The following is an 18,985-nucleotide window of genomic DNA, read 5'->3' as shown; positions in this document are numbered from 1 at the left end:
CGAGTGTAAAAAATTCAAATTTCAACTAGAATGTCGATCATTGCAGTGAATAGAACTTTTTTTCGGAGAAATGGGGGGTCTAGGGCTAACCTCGTCTCAAATATTGACCTACCTCAAAAATAACTTATATATGGGTTGCTCCGCGCAAAGTGACCAAAACCAAAAGAAACCAAAACTTGGAATCGACCTTCACGGGTTGGAACCAGTTTTGAAGGAATTGTTCATCTAGAGCCAATATTTAATAACCTAAATTATTGCGTCGTTAGAACTACCCCTGAGTCCATGGTAACACTCTTAATTTTAACAAATTGTTTAAAAAAAAAGTTTTTCTTCGGATTATATTTCTGGTACTGTTCGCACTAGAATCAATCAGCGAGATGATTTTGGAAGGATTTGTTCAAGGAATCTAGAAAAAAAATATTCTAGTCTTTAACGGCAGTGTTGCCAAATATGCAACTTTTTAATTTTAAACTAAAAGTTCATTTTTCTCGTAATACCCATATCGGTTACTGCAGACTTTTTTGATGCATAAAATGTCATTATTCCGGTCGGTTTCTGGCACTCTCTTGGGATAATGATGATATGCTTATGATTCTGTTTGGATACTTTCCAGGGTTCAAGTTTTCTTAGCATTCCAATAGAATTTATGTCAGAATTTCGATTGCATACTTATCGGTATTTCTATGGTTTTTTTTCTTTGAATTTTGATGCAAAATTCTAGAGAAAAGCTTCTTAGAGGTATGGTGGAATCCTTCACAAGGAGGAATTCTGCTGAAGATTATGATTTATTCAAGATGCTGATAGAATCATGGTCTTATGTTCAATTAAATCTGGTGTAAAATTATAATAATTATTCTGCTCCGAGTTCCAGTGGACTTAAACACAAGATTGCTCTTCTCGAATTATCCCCTTTAACAATTGGCTCCTGTTTAGAATTCCAATGGCATCTTTAACTTTAACTTTAAGATAAGCATGACGGTATCTTTTAGATAAATAATCACGTTTCTAAACAACTATAACTTTTGGTTTACACAACATATGTTTACAACTACAAGTAAGGCTAATAACTGGGACTAAGATCTTTCATTTCAGCAATAAAGATTATAAATATCATAGAACAATTAATCTGATTGGGTTTCGCTGTAGCAGTGCTGCCATGGATAGTTTCTGTTAATGGTCAAAATGAAATTTTGGAATATTTTCGTAGCCTGGCAATATTATTGAAAACTAATAAAACTTTCTAATTTAGACTGCCCTCATAAACCTTTTTCATGCAATTGGACTAGATCATATGGTAAATATTGAGCAGCTTCTAGCACTGTGACAGAAGTATCTATCTTTTTTAAACCAGGTTTTTCATGTTTCATGACGCCAACAGTTCCATGGAAAAATAGTTTTGAAGCCCTATACGGAGTCGAAAAAAGTTGGTCAAGGTTAAGAAGATTCTAATAAGAGACCCGGTCACTGGAGGCGCTTTCAATTCTTGGGTAGCTCAAACAAAGATAAATGTTAGGGCGCCAGCAGTACTACTCGTTGAGGCGGCCGGGAACCCATCATCTACGTAATTTTGGTAGTCCTTCGCTGGTGACAAACATGAGTGGGAGAGTTTGCGAAGTCGGTCCGACATTGGTCAACTAAATGATGCGATAAGGACAAGCTCAAGGATCTCTTTATGGAGGCACAAAACACACTCTTTTAACTAGGATGAGGGTTAAAAGCAATGTTAGCTGTGATATGTGACACCACCACGTAAATTAAACTGGAGCCAAGAAACAGACGACTCCCAGCTTACTTAGTAACTTTTTTTCTGGTATTCGAGTAATCGAATCATTTAGCTCGGAAAACCGAAGACCCGGGTAATCGAGTTTGACCTGTATTGCAAAAGACACACCTTATTAAAGAGTTTGTCTAAGAAATCTTGCACAAACAGCTGATACATACCGTTAAACCATTACCAATATAAACAATAAATGAAAACTAAATAAAATACAAAGCACACCTTGAAAGTCTAAAAAATCGACTAGGGCCACAATAGGTACATTTACGTTTACTATAATGGGAATATTTACCCTGACCATTTTATTTCCAATTACTCTGCTTCTTTAGCTTATATTCATAAAATAACACAAAAAAAGTTTGACTCGATTATCCGGGTGATTCGATTATCCGGGGTGAGATTTTTTTTAAGTCCCCGGATAATCGAGTCCGACCTGTAACTGGATCATAAAAGTGTGACTGATTCGAAGTATCTTGTTCTGTGAACTATATCACGAACACGATTTGTATATCTATAATGTATTTTTGGTGCTCAGCGCAGTTTTTGCTTTCTGTCCGGACATCACACTGAACCTTATCAAATGAATATGGATGTTTGAAGTCCTAATAGTTTTTTTGTATATCTACTGCTCGTACCTAATACCGGTCGCTAGCAGATGGCCATATATGATATCTCATGAAATAGTACATAGAAAAAAGAAGATTACACGAGTAATACTCGAAATTTTGTGAAAAAGTTCAAGTAAAAATTTCATGACCAAGTTACATGAAAGTGAAATTGATTAGGACCATCTTCTAAATATAACAAGCGTGCAAGATAGATCGTAAATCATGTACTAGGAATCACGAGCCAGTTCACGGATTCATTAATATTATTTCATGATTTTGTTAACTTTTTCCCGAGCACGGCTGGTCTGTCGTAATTATTGTACTGGGCAGCATGAACCAGTTCACGAATATATGAATAATACTTTATGATTTCGTGAACTATTACACGAGCACGAATGGTAAGTCGTGACTATTGTACCATTCTACCGAATGGTAAGTCATGATTATTATACTAAAAATCATGATCAGTTTACGAATTCATGAATAATGTTTGATGATTTTGTGAAATATTTCAGAAGCTTGAACTAATATCTTAGGAGTCATTAAGTATTTCACGAAAACTGAATGGATTCATGAATAAAATTCAGAGTTTTGTGAAATAATTCACGAGGAAATATCAAGATTGTTTTGATTTTGCGAACTAATGTTCCCAAATCTACGGATAAAATCATCAGTCAACCTTTGGTTTTACGAATAATGTTACTAAAATTGTGAACTAGTTCATATACAGAAAATTGGTAATAACATGGCGGAAACCGTGACTGAAGTTCACAAAACAAAAACAAATATTTGCACTGAAAAAAGCGTTATGTGGGCGTTACTGAAGGGAAATTGAACATAAATATAAAACACATGATTTTTGTCCAAGGTCCCGTTTCCGTAACATAAAATCATGATTATTCCAGAATTCATGGCACTTCATTCACAATTTTTGGAATGGAATGAATAAAATGAACAAAAATGTCCAAACATCCTGACTCCTGCGGCAGAAAATAAGTCGTCGGAAATACTAAGCTTGCTCACATGACGCTATTCTACGAATTTCTAAATTTTCTTCCTTCACCTCCTTCAGTACTCTTAATAATAAAAATAGTTCATATCTTCCAGTCCCTTGCTTATTGTAAGTCGTTTGCTACAAAAAAACGAGTAAAAAGAATAGAACGAATATTTTAATGAAAAGTATAAAATTAACAAACTGAATACACTGAACATTTCCAATAAAATAAGAAAAATGATTATTAAAATGAATAAACCGAGCGAAATGCATAAAATTATGAAAATAAATAAATGGAATGAATTAAATAAATTGAATCAAAAAGAATATTTTTTTAGTTCGTTTATTTGACACGGCTCAATGCGTTAGCTTAGAGGAGCCATGGATCTTTTATATATTTACAAGATGTAAAAAATAAAAATTACAATACATTTTATTTTGAGCCTGTAAGATCCCGTGCGCGCAACTTGCTATTGCGAGCGGAGATCTTTTTTCGCGTCGAGAAGATGTTCCTTCTCTCGCCAATTTCGGGGTTATCCATGCCACTCTCGTTGTCGTTTACGCATGTATCAGCATCTTGATTACTGCCTTGATACTCGCGATCAGATGTTATTCCTGGCTTCTTGCCCTTGCGGGTCACGAATGTGAACAATTCATCCTTGGTGGTGGTTTCTTCACTGGTGGTATTAGTTGTTAAGTTTGAAGTACTTGACGCAGCTTTTACAGTTGTCATTATTGCCTGAACAGCAGCCACAAATTTGGCAACCGTTTGCGGTTCAGGTGAAGATATTGGAGCTTGGGTGTTGGCATTTCTTTCTGCAGGTGAGCTTTCCTCAGCGGTTTCTGAGCATGGTTGTCCGTAGTGTGCCGTTTGTTCACAGAACTGGCACGTATTCGTTTGTCCTTGATATGTACAAAGAGTTCGCTGTGTAATGGTATCACCCCCTTCTGTTTTGTACTGCAGGGTCAGGTAGGAGGGAATTGGTTGGTCTACCCGCATTCTCACCACAAATACACCATTTGAAATACCTGGGAAGTAGTTTCTCCATGTGTCCTCCGTAATAGATTCCACTGCTCCGAAATTCGACATGAATTTTTTAATTGCCACTTTGCAAGTAAGTGGAGATAAATCATGTAATTTCACCCCAATAGTTCCATTATCCATGTTTATAGGGATCTTGATTTCAACGTTGTCACAAACAAGCACGTGTTTCAAGTTGTTCAAGCTGTATGGAGGTGACTTCCGAAAACCGAAGCTGCATTTTCACCTTCAGCAGATGTTCCACATCACGAATACTTGGTCTTATGCGAAAAGACCTGAAGTCAATCGCCACAGTGTTAGGCCGAATAATCACGTTTTTAATTCATTTCGTTTATTTGATAGGCACAAATGCGCCAGCTTGGCGGTGCCAAATTCTTTTGTTTTTACATTTTGGATATTTTAAAACTAGGAGGTTACAATGTTGAAATATTTTTTTTATAAAAGAGAAAAATAATAATCACGTTTTGTTGATGAGACTCAGTCATCTTGAAAAATCACCCAAGAATACAAAATAACGGTATCCTTTGTTCTTCAATCAATGCACACAAGTAACTGTTTTTTTTCGTTCGCTTTGCGCTTTGGCTCGGACAGAAGTAGGAGCGCACTGAGTATCGTGACCGCTGTCTTTGATGGTTGAAAACAGACCGAATTAAAAATTTAGTATGAATAAAATAAATGAAATAAACATAACGAATAAAGAGCATAAATTGAATAAACTGAAGAATTTTGTTTTTTTCCAGAGTTGTCTTTTTGGAGCTATAGAGCTCTTGGGGGTAGGGTTTCAGAAAGGCTCCCCGTCAGAATCACTCACTACAATTGCAGACGGGACGGGAAATGTCACCCACTAAAACACTGCTTAAGGCCAATTGCAGCGGGCCGTGATTCTGATTGTTATAATGAGTATACGGTTCAGATGTACTGACGTACAGCCTCTACTATCGCTTGGGAATGAGCGTTTATTTGTGCGCGCTTGTGACCGTGCTAATCGGATTATAAGTGTTATAGCGTTCACTAAATTATCGGGTTGCTTTTTTTACGTTTGCGAAATCTTGGGCGTGGATGATCGCGATTGCATTTTAGTCTTTTCGTATTATCGCAAAGGGCTCGGATGTTTGTAAGTTAAGGGATTCGATCCCGTAGGCATTTGTATGTCGCGTGTATTAGCGTGTATGTACCTTCACGTGTATCAATACGATGATGGATGATAGCACGAACCTTAAATCAGATACTTAATTTTCAGTGTATGGATCAGATGCTAGAAGAGAATGAGTTCTTCCATATCACTAGAGTTTCCGGTCATGTCGCCATGGAACGTGTTGTCTAGTAGATATGGACGTCATTTTGTAGGGACTTCCGAACGTAACTGCTTCGAGATCGCACGAACACGGGCGTTTGTAGGTTCACTCTTGCGACTGCGATTGTAAATTTAAAAGTGCTAAAACGTTCACTTAGTCACCATCGTAATATCCTGTTTGTAATACTGATACTTAATTTTCGGTGTATGGAAGAGAGTAAGTTTCCCCATATCACTAGAGTTCCCGGTCATGTCGCCATGGAACGTGTTGTCTAGTGAATATGAGAATCATTTTGTTATTGGTTCAACTAAAGGCATGGAGCTAGGCTGCTAAGACCGAAGGTAGAGATTTCCGGACGTGACCGAAACGATATCGCACGGACATGGGTGTTTGTAGGTTCTCGCTTGAGATCACGTTTATAAGTTTATTAGTGCAAAACATTCACTTAATAACCGAGGTGTTTTCATATTTGCGACACCGCTGGCTATGGTGTGCGTGGATGATCGCGAAGATCGTAAGCGTTTGTATGTTAACGTGCTGGATGCTAGAAGAGAGTGAGATTCCCCATACCACTAGAGTTCCCAGTCGTGTCGCCATGGAACATGCTGTCTAGTGGTTATGAGCGACATTGTTTTGATTGTTCCAACATGTTCGTGTGAACAGTGAGTTAATGTTTGAGGCCGCGTTGGTAAATTTTTAAGTGCTATAAAGTTCACTTAATGTTGGCGAGATCATGGACATAAGTATGTGTGGATGATTGCAATTGCATTTTCGCATTTGTGACTAGGTATGTGTTATCGCAAAGGGCATGAGTGATTGTACGTTTGTGCAATGTCCAATGGCGGTTTAAGCAACTTCAAAGTTCCATTACATATTAAGCAGTTTGAAAGATTGCTAAGAACATTTCATCATGTGCTGTGCGATCACTCTGAAACTAGACTTTTCCACCGTGACCGAAAGTCATATACCATTCGACACAGTTCGTCGAGATTTGAAAATGTCTCTTTGTTAGTGTTTTTATAAAGAGTCATCTAGCTTCCGTCTCTAAACCATTTATCTCCTGTTTCTGTGAGCCCTGTAGTTACTGTTTACGTAAATCATTTAGCTTTGTCGCAATCTACTCGAATAGTTCCCGGCGGTGAATCAACCCAATTTCGACTGAGTTTCTCGATGGCGGAATTTCTCTCCATACCAATGCCCCTTGTGTGTTTTTTTTTGGCAGCCAGTTTTGTCACCTTCTGCTCAGGTGTTGAGGGCGGTCCGGCGCTGATACTTCACGTGACCTACTTGATCTAGTCCTCGGCGGTGGAATTAACTGTATACTGGTATACTGGTGCTTTGACGACCCACCTTCCAATGCATCGACGCGAACTAGTCGAGCTAGTCCGCGGCGGTGGGTCTGACTTACTTCACGGGCGGGGCGATCACCCATTGTTTCTTCATCATTTTCGCTGCGGACCCGATATAATTTGCAGTTTTTCCGTTAATGGCGTTTCACGTATTTTCATCACGATGCATTTTGTGGAAAATTTCACTTTGCGTTAAGCCGAACTGTGCAGCCAAAAATCACGTACTCCAGTGTCTCTTCAACGTCTGTGCATTCCGGACAGTGAGGTCGCTCTTGCCGTCTTTTTATGAGTATTACTGTTACCATTAAAATTAAGTCGGACGTCGATTATCACCTAACGCTTTGAGTCGATGATATATTCTTCGACCGTGATTTTTGCCTGTTGCACTACCTGTCTGTTGCTAATCAACATCATCTCTGTTTTATGATGGGCTATCTGCAGCTTTTCTCCCAATTCTAGTCTTCCACTGAACCTATCGCCTCCGTGGCGAGTACCTTCACCTCTTCTAGTGATTCTCGACTGCTTGGAGCACTACATCATCTTCACGCCGCTAGAACTGCAATAATTCATCGTACATCGTGTTAAAAAATGTCAGATCGAGGAAAGAGCCCTGAGGAACGCAAACCGTAATTGTCTCTCTCCCTTGTCTTTCTCATTGATCAGTGTTCAGTTCTGAATGCATGTTTTCAAAATCTTGCAGAGGTACTCAGGAATAATCATGCTGTGTAGCGAATGGGCGATTACTTCCCCACTGTTGAAAGCGTTCTTCACGTCTAAGGTGACCACCACTATAGATGTGCCTTTCCGGAAGCTGTGTACTTGGTAAACCTGTTAAGGGTTATTCTGTCCAACAGTTTCCCGATCAAATGCAACAGACATGATGGCCTATACGGAGAACTCGTCGGCTTCGACAGCAACACCAGCTTGTGTCGCTTCCAGTTATCAGGGAACCTACCGTCGCCTATGCATTTCTGAAACGTAGTCCTGAACATACCCGGGTTCTCATGCAGTTTTCAGTACCATGTTTGGGGTCCCATCTGTTCCTGGGACCTTCTTCACTTTGATGGCTTTCGCCACTTCGATAAGTTCTTCATCGTTTATTCGGGTTCATTCTTCATAATCATTTTTTGTCGTGACTAACGACTTACCTTTCAATATAGGGGCCCCTTTTCAAAATTTCGGAAGAAAAATGATGTAAGATTTTGAACGCTTATATCGTTTGTTGTACTGAATGGATTTAATCAATTTCTTCGGCATTTTGTCGAAAATATTTGTACCAATGTTGTATTAAATTTTGGAATATGTAGGATATTCATTATCAACGGAAAAATAGTGTTTTGAAAAATCTTTCGAAAACGACTCGGAAAAGTGAAAATTTTCAGCCCATCCCGCACAGAGCCGTCAAAATGGTGCAGCAAATGAACAATAAAATAATGAAAAGTTTATATAAAGGTCCACTACATGTTTGTTCCTATGATTATTCGTATTGGGTTGCTTGACGAGAGCAGTTGGTGGGGGAAAGCCGGGATATTAATTTTGGTTAAGCCATTAGAAGTCGGACGGAAAGGAAAGGCTCATGCACGCCACGAGAACGAGCGAGAAAGCGATAGTAGTGCATATTAGCGAAAGCGTTACGTACATTTTGAACCTTATTAACTTTTCTTCTACAAAACGGATTGCCAATCTTGTTTCATAAATCGGAAGGAAAACGTTCAATGCTTGCTACCGATGCGTTCTTTGCTATATAAAATTTGTTTAAATAGTTCGAAAACTACTTTAAATGAAATCAACATTAATGATAAAACCTATAAATAGGGGTGGCGCAGCTTTTCTCTAAGCCAGACGTGTGTAAGACGCAGTGCATAACAGACGTGCGTGGTCGTGAGAAGCTGCATCGGACGACCAATCAAATCAGCTACCATCGGAGAGAAGAAGAAAAACGTTGGTGGAGGTGGTGGCGGTGAGAAATCCAAAAAGCCAAAGGCTAAGAAACGCAGTCACTGAAAAGGCGGTAGTAACTGCCACTAAAAATGCCACCAAAACTGTGGGATACACCCTACGGTTTCGCTATACATGTGCTGCAGTACACCCCTCGGCCAGCCGTCAACCGACGTTGACAATACCAAAGGTTTAGAAGGTTTGCCAACACTGCTTCTGCCGTCGTAATAAAACTAGGAAGAGAATCTGCCTCTCTTTCGTGTACGTGCCGTCGAATAGGTAAGTTGTGTTCGGTGCAAAGCTCCGTGTCCTTTCCCTATTGGCAAGACAATTGATGTGGCATTATGGCCAAACTCCACAATGGCGATCCTGCCAGGAAAGTTGCGTCATCGCAACTATAAGGTTGACCGGAAACTACATCAATTGTCTGGGATGGACATGAAGAACCACAAAAATAAGAGCTTAGCTAAGGTGCTGCAAGAAAAAAAGAGTAAGTCGCCATGTTGGTATTAGTTTTTTTTCCATCTACGGTGCTCATGGAGTGTGAAAATCTCCATTTTGGTAAACTTTCTCGAAGAGTACGCAAGCGAAAATGATTGTATCCGCCAAAATACTTCGGGATTTAACAGTGTACAGTGATTATGTTTTACCATTTTAGCATAGATTTTGATCTAAATTTAAAACTGCCCCTTCGTATATGGAATCATTTTTGTGTTATCTGTGTGTGATACTTATATGCTTTCCGGAAGGTGGTTCAGATTGTAATACCGGACGACTTTTCTCAACAAAAGCCTGCTGCGAGATGGGAGACCTCGTATAAATGGTTTGGGGCGACTGCCTTCGCCACAAATGGGACACTTGGTGGCAAGGCTACGAATCAATCTTTGATCAAGGAATATTGGAATATTCTCTACGAAGTGAGACACTGTCGGGAGTGACCACAAGTGGGACGCTTGGTGGGAAGGTAATGAATCTATCCCTGATCAAGGATTGAAATATTTTCTACGAAGTGGGACGCTGTTGGAAGCGACCACAAGTGGGACGCTTGGTGGGAAGGTAATGAAACTATCCATGATCAAGGATTGGAATATTCTCTACGAAGTGGGACGTAGTCTGGAGTGACCACAAGTGGGACGCTTGGTGGGAAGGTAATGAATCTATCCCTGATCAAGGATTGGAATATTCTCTACGAAGTGGGACGCTGTCGGGAGTAACCACAAGTGGGACGCTTGGTGGCAAGGTTATGAATCTATCCTTGATCAAGGATTGGAATATTCTCTACGAAGTGGGACGTAGTCTGGAGTGACTACAAGTGGGACGCTTGGTGGGAAGGTAATGAATCTACCCCTGATCAAGGATTGGAATATTCTCTACGAAGTGGGACGCTGTCGGGAGTGATCACAAGTGGGACGCTTGGTGGCAAGGTTATGAATCCTTCCTTGATCAAGGATTGAAATATTCTCTACGAAGTGGGACGCTGTCGGAAGTGGTACAGGATATCCACATAAATAATCATTGGCCTTTGGAGTGGGACGCTCCAGTGGATAGAATAATACTTTAACAAATTTTGATAGAACGGGACGCTCGACATGAGTTTATTATGTATATTATGTCCGCTTAAAATCATTGCCGTTTTGTGGGACACAATGGAATGAGCAAAATCTTTGTCGCAAAGTGGGACACTTGTCGGAAAGATTAAGTGCAAAATCTTCACGACGCTTCTGATCCCTTTTTTATGCTATTTTCTCGGCAGTGGATTAATATGGAAGACACTGGAAAATACGTAAGAATTGCGACCGAGGACAGAGATAAAGACGATAACTCCTCCTATTGTTCCGTTTCATGTGAAGAAGCGGCAGAAAGCCATTCAAATGATGAAGAAAAGTCCCAAGAAGATCACGAGTACCTAGTGGAGACTGAAATTGTACGCTCTTCAGTGGAGTCTTGTACGGCCTCGATGAACAAAGAAAATGGAAGAATGAGTACTACAGTTAACACTGTTCTAGCCGAGTCTCTGAATACCGGTACAGATCAGAGTAATGCTGGTATTATGGAAACAGCGAATCCAGATGTTAATGACATGAGCGCTAGACTGGTAGTCTTGCAAAAAGCTCTGATCGACTTGACGCAGATCGTAAGTGAATAGATAACGGAGCAGAGACCTTTCTCATCAGATCAAGATTGGACAGAACTAACCGCTAATCGGGTACCTGTAGCTAGCTCTCCCATTAGATTCGATAACATTCCACCATCACCAAAGACAAAGAAAACAGCATGCATGTGGGAAGCATTTACAATAGGTATATGGAGAAGTTCGAGATAGCGATCTCCTTAAACGGCATTACCAACTCCTCCAAGCAGACTCAGTTGTTGTACTTGGCGCTAGGGGATGAGCTACAAGAGATAAATCGCGCCGCAGGTCTACGCCCTAGCCTTTCTGATCCGGATTGCTACAGACGAATGGTAGGAAATATTTCAAATTATTTCCGAGCAATGACAGACGTTAGTGGTGAACATGACAAGTTCACTGCCATGAAGCGAAACCGGGGAGAGTCGGCTGTGGTCTTCCGCGCAAGATTAGTATCACAAGTTCGGCTCTGTAAATATAGCGAGGAGGTTTAAACCCGTTTTGTGAGATCCCAACTTTTGAAAGGGATGTTGAGTTGGCGAAGACGGCTCGAATGTTCAACTACGACACTGAGTTTGTTGTTCAGTCGGCAACTCGTTGTGAAGCCTTTGAGGGGGAGACAAGCTCGACCGCAGGCGAAGTGTAAGCAATTGGAGTTTGAAAACCCGGACAAAACGGAAAGGTATCTTCCCAACCAGCAGCAGTGGAATAATTCGCATGACAATAAGCGTAGTGGTCAGTACCTCAATTCGTATTGCGACTCACTACCCAACCATTTCTCTAAAGGACCGTTTGCAAAACGTCCGACTATGGGAAGACAAGAAAACAATACAGCTTCTAACAGACCGAGTAAACGGAACTGATCTTAACGTTGTGATCGCCCCGTTCACATTGGAAGGCAGTGTCCAGCTTTGAACAAAAACTGTCGGTGTGGTAAGCTCGGACACTTTGAGTCATGTTGTCCTCAGAAGATGAGGGTTGATTAACTCACACAACAAAATCCGACAGAAACAGAGAATGAGGAACAACAGGTATGATAACACAATCATAATTATTATTAATTTCATACTTTTGCTCCAAAGCATGGTGGTAAAGGTATAATATTAATAATGATTTATGAGATTATTACGGTCTGAAGAATCATATGTCTAGTAGACAACTTGAATTCGAAATTTATTATAATCCAGTAAATATTTGTTACGTTTTTCATTTCCATTACTTTTTTTATTTCTTGGTGATTATATCTTAATATTTGCCGCTTGAATGCACGATTTTCACTATTCGTGGTACTCATTTTTCGAGATGGATACAATATATACCTCTAGCTCAGGTTTTTAATCACAAAGCTCGGTATGTTGTCGAATAGCAACAGTATGCATTTAATGGTGAAAACCCTTGAAGTAATAATGCAGAAAAGCCCTGTTTTTTAACTTAGAATGGAAAGCTTCATTAAGTTCCACTGACGCTTGAACGATGAAAAAACCATTGATATCTTAAGGAAATACTGCAATACTGCAGTATTTGCAAAATAGTATATTATAGTTTAAAGTAAAGATTTAAAAGTAAGAGCTCAATGTCGTACAGTAAGCACGGAGAAGCCCAATGTAATTCAATATTTTCTGCATTTTTATTTTTTCTCCTAAATTCAATCGCAGTACATCAACGCACTTTTTAGAAAATAATCTGAATAGGGGGCCGAGCACTTTTTTTAGAGAAGAAGTGGGATGTGGGATACACCCTACGGTTTCGCTATACATGTGCTGCAGTACACCCCTCGGCCAGCCGTCAACCGACGTTGACAATACCAAAGGTTTAGAAGGTTTGCCAACACTGCTTCTGCCGTCGTAATAAAACTAGGAAGAGAATCTGCCTCTCTTTCGTGTACGTGCCGTCGAATAGGTAAGTTGTGTTCGGTGCAAAGCTCCGTGTCCTTTCCCTATTGGCAAGACAATTGATGTGGCATTATGGCCAAACTCCACAAAAACATCGAAGGCTGCAAAGCGTACTCATTCGGTGTGAGCTGCGAAAGGGGAAAAATCGTATGGATGTACGCAGTAAAAACAATCGTCTGCAAGGTTTGAATTGTTTTAAAAGATTCCCGTCTTGTATCAACATAGTTATCCACAAACCGTCCTTATTAGGACGAAGGCAAAATGGAAAAAGAATTTAATTAGAAAGTTTCTTTTGTTAACTAGTATTAAGTTTGCGCTTGGTAATTCTGTACTTTTACCAGTGAATCAGAAAATGTTTTTCTAATCTACAAACCCGAAGGTTTTTGCAAATCCTTCCAAGAAAATCAGTGAATGTGGCAACTCTACCACTAAGCGAAAGCTACACCAAAACGAATGATGAAAATATTTTCATTTATCGAACAAAAGGACGTCCTTCCATCTGCATTGTAAAGTCAATAAAAAGGAACACCATGATGAAAACCGTGCTCATTCGGTGTGAGCTGCGAAAGGGGAAAGATCGTACGGATGTACGCAGTAAAAACAATCGTCGGCAAGGTTTGAATTGTTTTAAAAGATTCCCGTCTTGAATCAACATAGTTATCCACAAACCGTCCTTATTAGGACAAAGGCAAAATGGAAAAAGATGGGTTGGTAATGTATATGACATAACAGGGGTGTCGTGACCACACTTCGAAGTTATTTCAAATCTTGCAAAGCATAAATTAACATAATTTCAATGATTGTTCCTTTATGAATGAAATGACAAATTTTCAGGTCAACGCGGCAATAACTTTGCAATTTATAGAACAATTTTATATTTTTAGTTATCATATATTAACTGTCATCTCTTCCAAACAACTTAACCCTCTGCTGCCAACCACGTGGTTTTGCAGGGTTAAGGAGAATCATTGTAAAATGTCCAATACATGATTTTATGTTGTTACCTCCACTAAAACCACTTCAGAACACTCCCACCTGTCATACATGTACATTGTCTGCATGTTGAAATCATTATATGAAATTATTGACCTGTATTCAACGCGGAGAACTCGGTAATAAAATTGTTTTGCTGAATATACTAACGAACGGGATCCCCAGGAAAATTTCGCTGAGCCCGGTGAATCGAACTTAATGCGCAAAATTTAGCCATTTGAAGGAGATACAAGCAGAATTTTAAGAATATGAGCATCGCGGTTATGTCCCGGACATTACCCGCCCCTAGTTTTTCGCTAAGCGTGTTCATTTCTGTACGGAAAAGATTCCGATGGTTGTTTCGAGAGATTTTAACATTGATATTTCAAAGCAAGAAAATTGTTCATTTCATGAATGAATGTCTCAACGAGCTTAGAATCCAGCGCATCCCCTATCAACGCAGACGCCAACAACAAAGGTTCTTTTCAGAACCACCATAATTATTATAAAGAATAACTTGAAACATTCCCACATATTTCATTGAGTATCATTCGATTTGAATTACAAGTCAAACGAGTAGTCACGACACTCCGGTTATGTCCTAGACATTACCCACCCATCTTTTTTAATCTAAAGATTTATTTGAAACGGCTCAATACGTTAGCACAACTGAGCCATGGGTCTTTTAATTTTTTACAACAAGTAAAAAAAATAAAATGCTATGAATATCGGTCTTCCAGACCTTGTTGACGCAGCTTGCTGCTGCGTGTCGAGATCCTTTTCCTTGGCGATGAAACCGCTTGGGAGTCATTCAGTCTGCCTTCTCTCGCGTTATCGTTCCCGTCCATGTCATCATCGGTACTGCTTTCTTGCTGTTCACGATCAGAGGTTCTTATTTGTTTCTTGTTCTTACGGGTCGCTGTTGTAAATCCGTCTTCATCGGTATTTTGGGGAGCGGTTGTCGTGGTCGTTGTACCTGCATTATTGGTTAATTGGATCGTTGCTTGTTAGAGTTGGCTGTAGTAGATGAGTTTTGACTAGTTGCTTCGGCGCATGTTTTTGCGTAGTGGGCTGTATGGTTACAGAATTGGCATGTTGGGGTCTGCCCGGGATACGTGATAAGTGTTGTTTGGTTATAGGTCACGCCATCCTTCGGTGATTTGCATTCGATAGTCATGTAAGAAGGTATTGGTTTAGTCACTCGCATCCTCACAGTACGAACGCCGTTGGGAATGCCGGTGAAAAAATTTCTCCAGGTGTAATTCGTAATAGATTCTACTTAACTATTCTATTTAACTCCATATTGCGACATGATTTGTTTGATGTAATCTTTCTTAGTGCGCGGGGCCAAATCATGGATACGTACGTCCACCATGTCGTTTTCCATATGCACCGGGATCTTGATTTTGGTGTTATTAAACTCGACCTCGTGTTGCATGTTGTTCTTTTCAATGAAGTTTTCTGCCTGTGCTAAACTTCTAAATGTGATCGAAACACAGTTTTTAACGTGATGTAGCTGAATGTACGTAACTTCAGCGAGATTAAGCTCCATTTTAACTTTAACTAATTGCTCCACTTCCTGAACTGTGGGTCTAACACGAGTTTTATTAAAGTTGATCGAAATCGTATTATCCCGTAGCACGGGCACTTTTGTTTTATTTGGCAAACTCATTTCACTACGCAGCCGGGGGAAACAATACAATATTGTTTGTGCACTGATATGATTTGGACTGCTTGTGCGATAGGCACCGATCGGCTTGTAGGTAGAATTGATTGTTTCACTTGTGCGGGACGATTTTTAGCTTCTGCTCAGGGTGAGATGTGAAGACAAACTGAGTCTTCATAATCATGTTCCTCACTGTGCGGTATAAGTTGTCGGATCGTTGATTCATGCTTCGGGAACAGCCCTTCGATTATAACCGTAATTTTCTCCGGGCATCTGGTTCAGCCGGTCCTCTTATCTTCGCCATGGCAATTCAGTAGACGTCTCCCCGAAAATACGTGTTAGCTCTGTGGAAAAACTCCGCAAGGCAGGAATAATTGCTCTGTTGAGAGTGATTCTTGTAGTTCTGTATACCAAGTTTTGTTCCTTTCTTTCGATGTCATTGCGAGTCCTCTGACATGTAGATCGAAAATCGTCGCAATCCCCGCCCAAAAAATTGATATTGGGCGGTGTCTCGGTTTTTGATTATTCCATCTTCTATTGGCCCTTAGTGATATCAGATCCAATCGCAGTATGAGATCATTATGAAATGTATCTAAGGGACCATTCATAAATTACGTAACGCTTTTAGGGGGGAGGGGGTACGACAAATCGTGACATTTTGTGACATGTACTTATTAAAGAAAAAAAGTTTTTTCGCGAAATTTGTTACGTAATAGAATGGTCCCTAAACATTCTCGAGAACACATAGCTGTGCATTACCCAACACAGTAATGATCCGTGAACAACTTATTTAATCAATTAACCTCGGTCTTCAACTACATATCCAGCCGATAAACGATTTTCAATATGACTATATTTGACGAAACATTAATTTAGAAGCAAATAATTTCGATCGCACATTTCTTCCAGGTTGATGATTATTATGTAGCCCGATACAAGCTGGATCATCACGGTCACCACCATCCGTACATTGTAGGCAATTACGATCCGTTGGAGAAGTTAGGCGGACGGATTTATGCGCCTCTTCCGGGAGCTCCTCATGCCTTAGTAAGTGATCAATAACGTCAAGCTATTCTTTATCTGTACAATCTTTCATATTTCTAATTTTCCACAGGAACACGAGAGCGGTGAGATTCTCGTTGAAATTGAACCGGTACAGTACGAACTAAGGAGCATAAAATTGAACAAGATAAGGACTGTGATCAAGAAAAATGTCACTAATTTGGGTAATAATTACCAGGCCAATTATAATTATAAATTAATAAATGGCGTTTGTTCTATATTTTAGGATCCACCATTCTATCAAACGAAGAGGACATCACTAATCAGGCGGAAACTGTGATAACGTACGACTACGTTAAGGTTACCTATTACGGTCGTCAGTTGGGCGTGGGGAATGGAGTTCCCACGAAGGTGATCGATCCCAGGACGCAACAGCCCGTCGATATGTACTGGGGAGTAGAGCTAACAGAACGAAAATTCGAGGTGGGTATTTCAGAAAAAGTATTTGTCAGAAGAAAACCAGTAGAACGGTGTAATATACTTTCAGACCAAAGCGATTAATACGATTTTGCAGCCGGGGACGGCCATAAACGTTACACTGTTGGGAAACTATACCGAGATGGAAGCTCCGTATCACGCTAATCTTAAAGCGTACTACGACGACAACAGTGATCCTGTATCGAGGAAACTGAACGGTTACGTAAGTGTTGAGTTCTATATCCGAGATACGAATCAGTCAAAGTTTAATTCCTTGGATTAAAATTTGGCCAGTTTGTAATTTTCGACCTTTCGAATACAATCATTTTCTAATAACCCTCCAGATGTTAAGCAAAGACATGGAAGACGTTAAGATCGAATTCAGCCCAATCTACTGGATTGATAACGGAACCCTGGTACCGACAACGACGACAACCACTACGACCACTACAACGTCCACAACGGAGGCGACCACCACCAACGAGCCGGTTCCCATCAGCAACACACCGATCGATGAATTCGGCATTGGCAGCCGGTTGGACGACGGCATGAGTAACGAGATCGATCGCTCGCTGGCTACCAGCCGCGAGGAGGTGGCAAGCAGCCGCAGCATCGATAAGCCGGAAAGCAGCATCAGCCTGTCCAGTGTGGGTGGATCGGCGAAGGGTGGCCACAGTGGTGCCACAAGCATTGGGCTTCTTCGGTGGTCGGGTGGAGTGATAGCATCGTTAACCGGAATAACAGCAGTCCTGGTGGCACAACAGCGGATTTAACTGTGTAGGGTATCGTGTAAGCGGAGTGTTAAATAAGTTTTACTTTCTACCATACTTTTTTGTTGTTCCTCTCACGAAGGATGATTAGGATATGAACGCGAACATTGTTGAAGGATGGTATGTCGAGTTTTTTTTTCGTGCAACGAGTTGGGGAGGGGAAGGTTAGCGAGCTTTGATAACATTGATTGTTCTTTTAAGCTTATTCATTTGATATCAATTTTCTGCTGAGATCATCATATTTTTCTTGTTTTAGCTCGTAAGAACCCGTACAGTTTAAGATAATTTAATGACAAGCTCTATATCATTCTATTTAATTAGAGAAAAGTTTCAATTTACAGCTATAAATCCTAGGTTTTTATAGCATAGCAAGTAAAACTAAAGAATTGTGAAAACCAGTGAAATTATCTCGAAGAAGAGATGTCAATGTGAAACTACTTTGTTCATCATGTAAATATAGTCTATAATTTAGAATTACTTTTCAATATAGGAGAAAGAAAACAAAAATGCGTCGCGTCCAATATAACTATGTATTCGAAATGAATTTAAATTGTGAATCTGCACATCGGAGCGAAACACACAAGTTTGTCGCTAAACATTCCACTTTGTAAAGTCCACGTATAATGCCAGGGGATTGGAAGTGGGGAAAAACTGCATTCGTTATCTACTAGTACGATCACGATTATTGAGTTCCGTTCTAACCTAATATAGCTGAAGTGTTAGCTATTGATCCGAAAAATAATATATATTCCAAAAATAAAAACAGCCAGAGTAATCTTCCAGTAAAGAAATTTGTCATCGAAATATTTCACTTGTTGATTAACTGCATACCAACCAGGCGAATTTATGTGAATGTTGGAAACAAGCTGTCGAGTTTATAGCTGCGTCGTGGAAACACCCCCTAAGAAACGGTCGTATAATATCTGTCCAATCCCTCCAATCCTCATTGAGGGGCCAACGTTGGATGATGTCCAACAATTCGATCAACTGGCGTCCATTATTGGACAATTTTATTGAGAGATTCACTGAAAAGTACACGCCACACCAACTGCTTTCAAAATGCCGCAGTAAGGTT

General features: G+C 40.0%; 1 protein-coding gene across 1 annotated transcript in view; it reads left to right on the top strand.

Moving 5' to 3' along the window:
* The window catches only part of LOC131694890 (protein unzipped-like), a 60,314-nt gene extending 41,574 nt beyond the window's left edge, over positions 1 to 18,740 (top strand). The window contains exons 4-8 of the mRNA XM_058983407.1: positions 16,571 to 16,708; positions 16,776 to 16,887; positions 16,950 to 17,146; positions 17,211 to 17,363; positions 17,485 to 18,740. Coding sequence (XP_058839390.1) covers positions 16,571 to 16,708; positions 16,776 to 16,887; positions 16,950 to 17,146; positions 17,211 to 17,363; positions 17,485 to 17,913 — 1,029 coding nt within the window. The 3' untranslated portion in view covers positions 17,914 to 18,740. The remainder of the gene's footprint in view (positions 1 to 16,570; positions 16,709 to 16,775; positions 16,888 to 16,949; positions 17,147 to 17,210; positions 17,364 to 17,484) is intronic.
* Positions 18,741 to 18,985: the final 245 nt, after the last annotated feature.

This window comes from Topomyia yanbarensis, unplaced genomic scaffold, assembly GCF_030247195.1.
Source record: "Topomyia yanbarensis strain Yona2022 unplaced genomic scaffold, ASM3024719v1 HiC_scaffold_189, whole genome shotgun sequence".
Lineage (NCBI taxonomy): Eukaryota > Metazoa > Arthropoda > Insecta > Diptera > Culicidae > Topomyia > Topomyia yanbarensis.
This window is presented reverse-complemented; position numbering and strand designations above follow the sequence as displayed.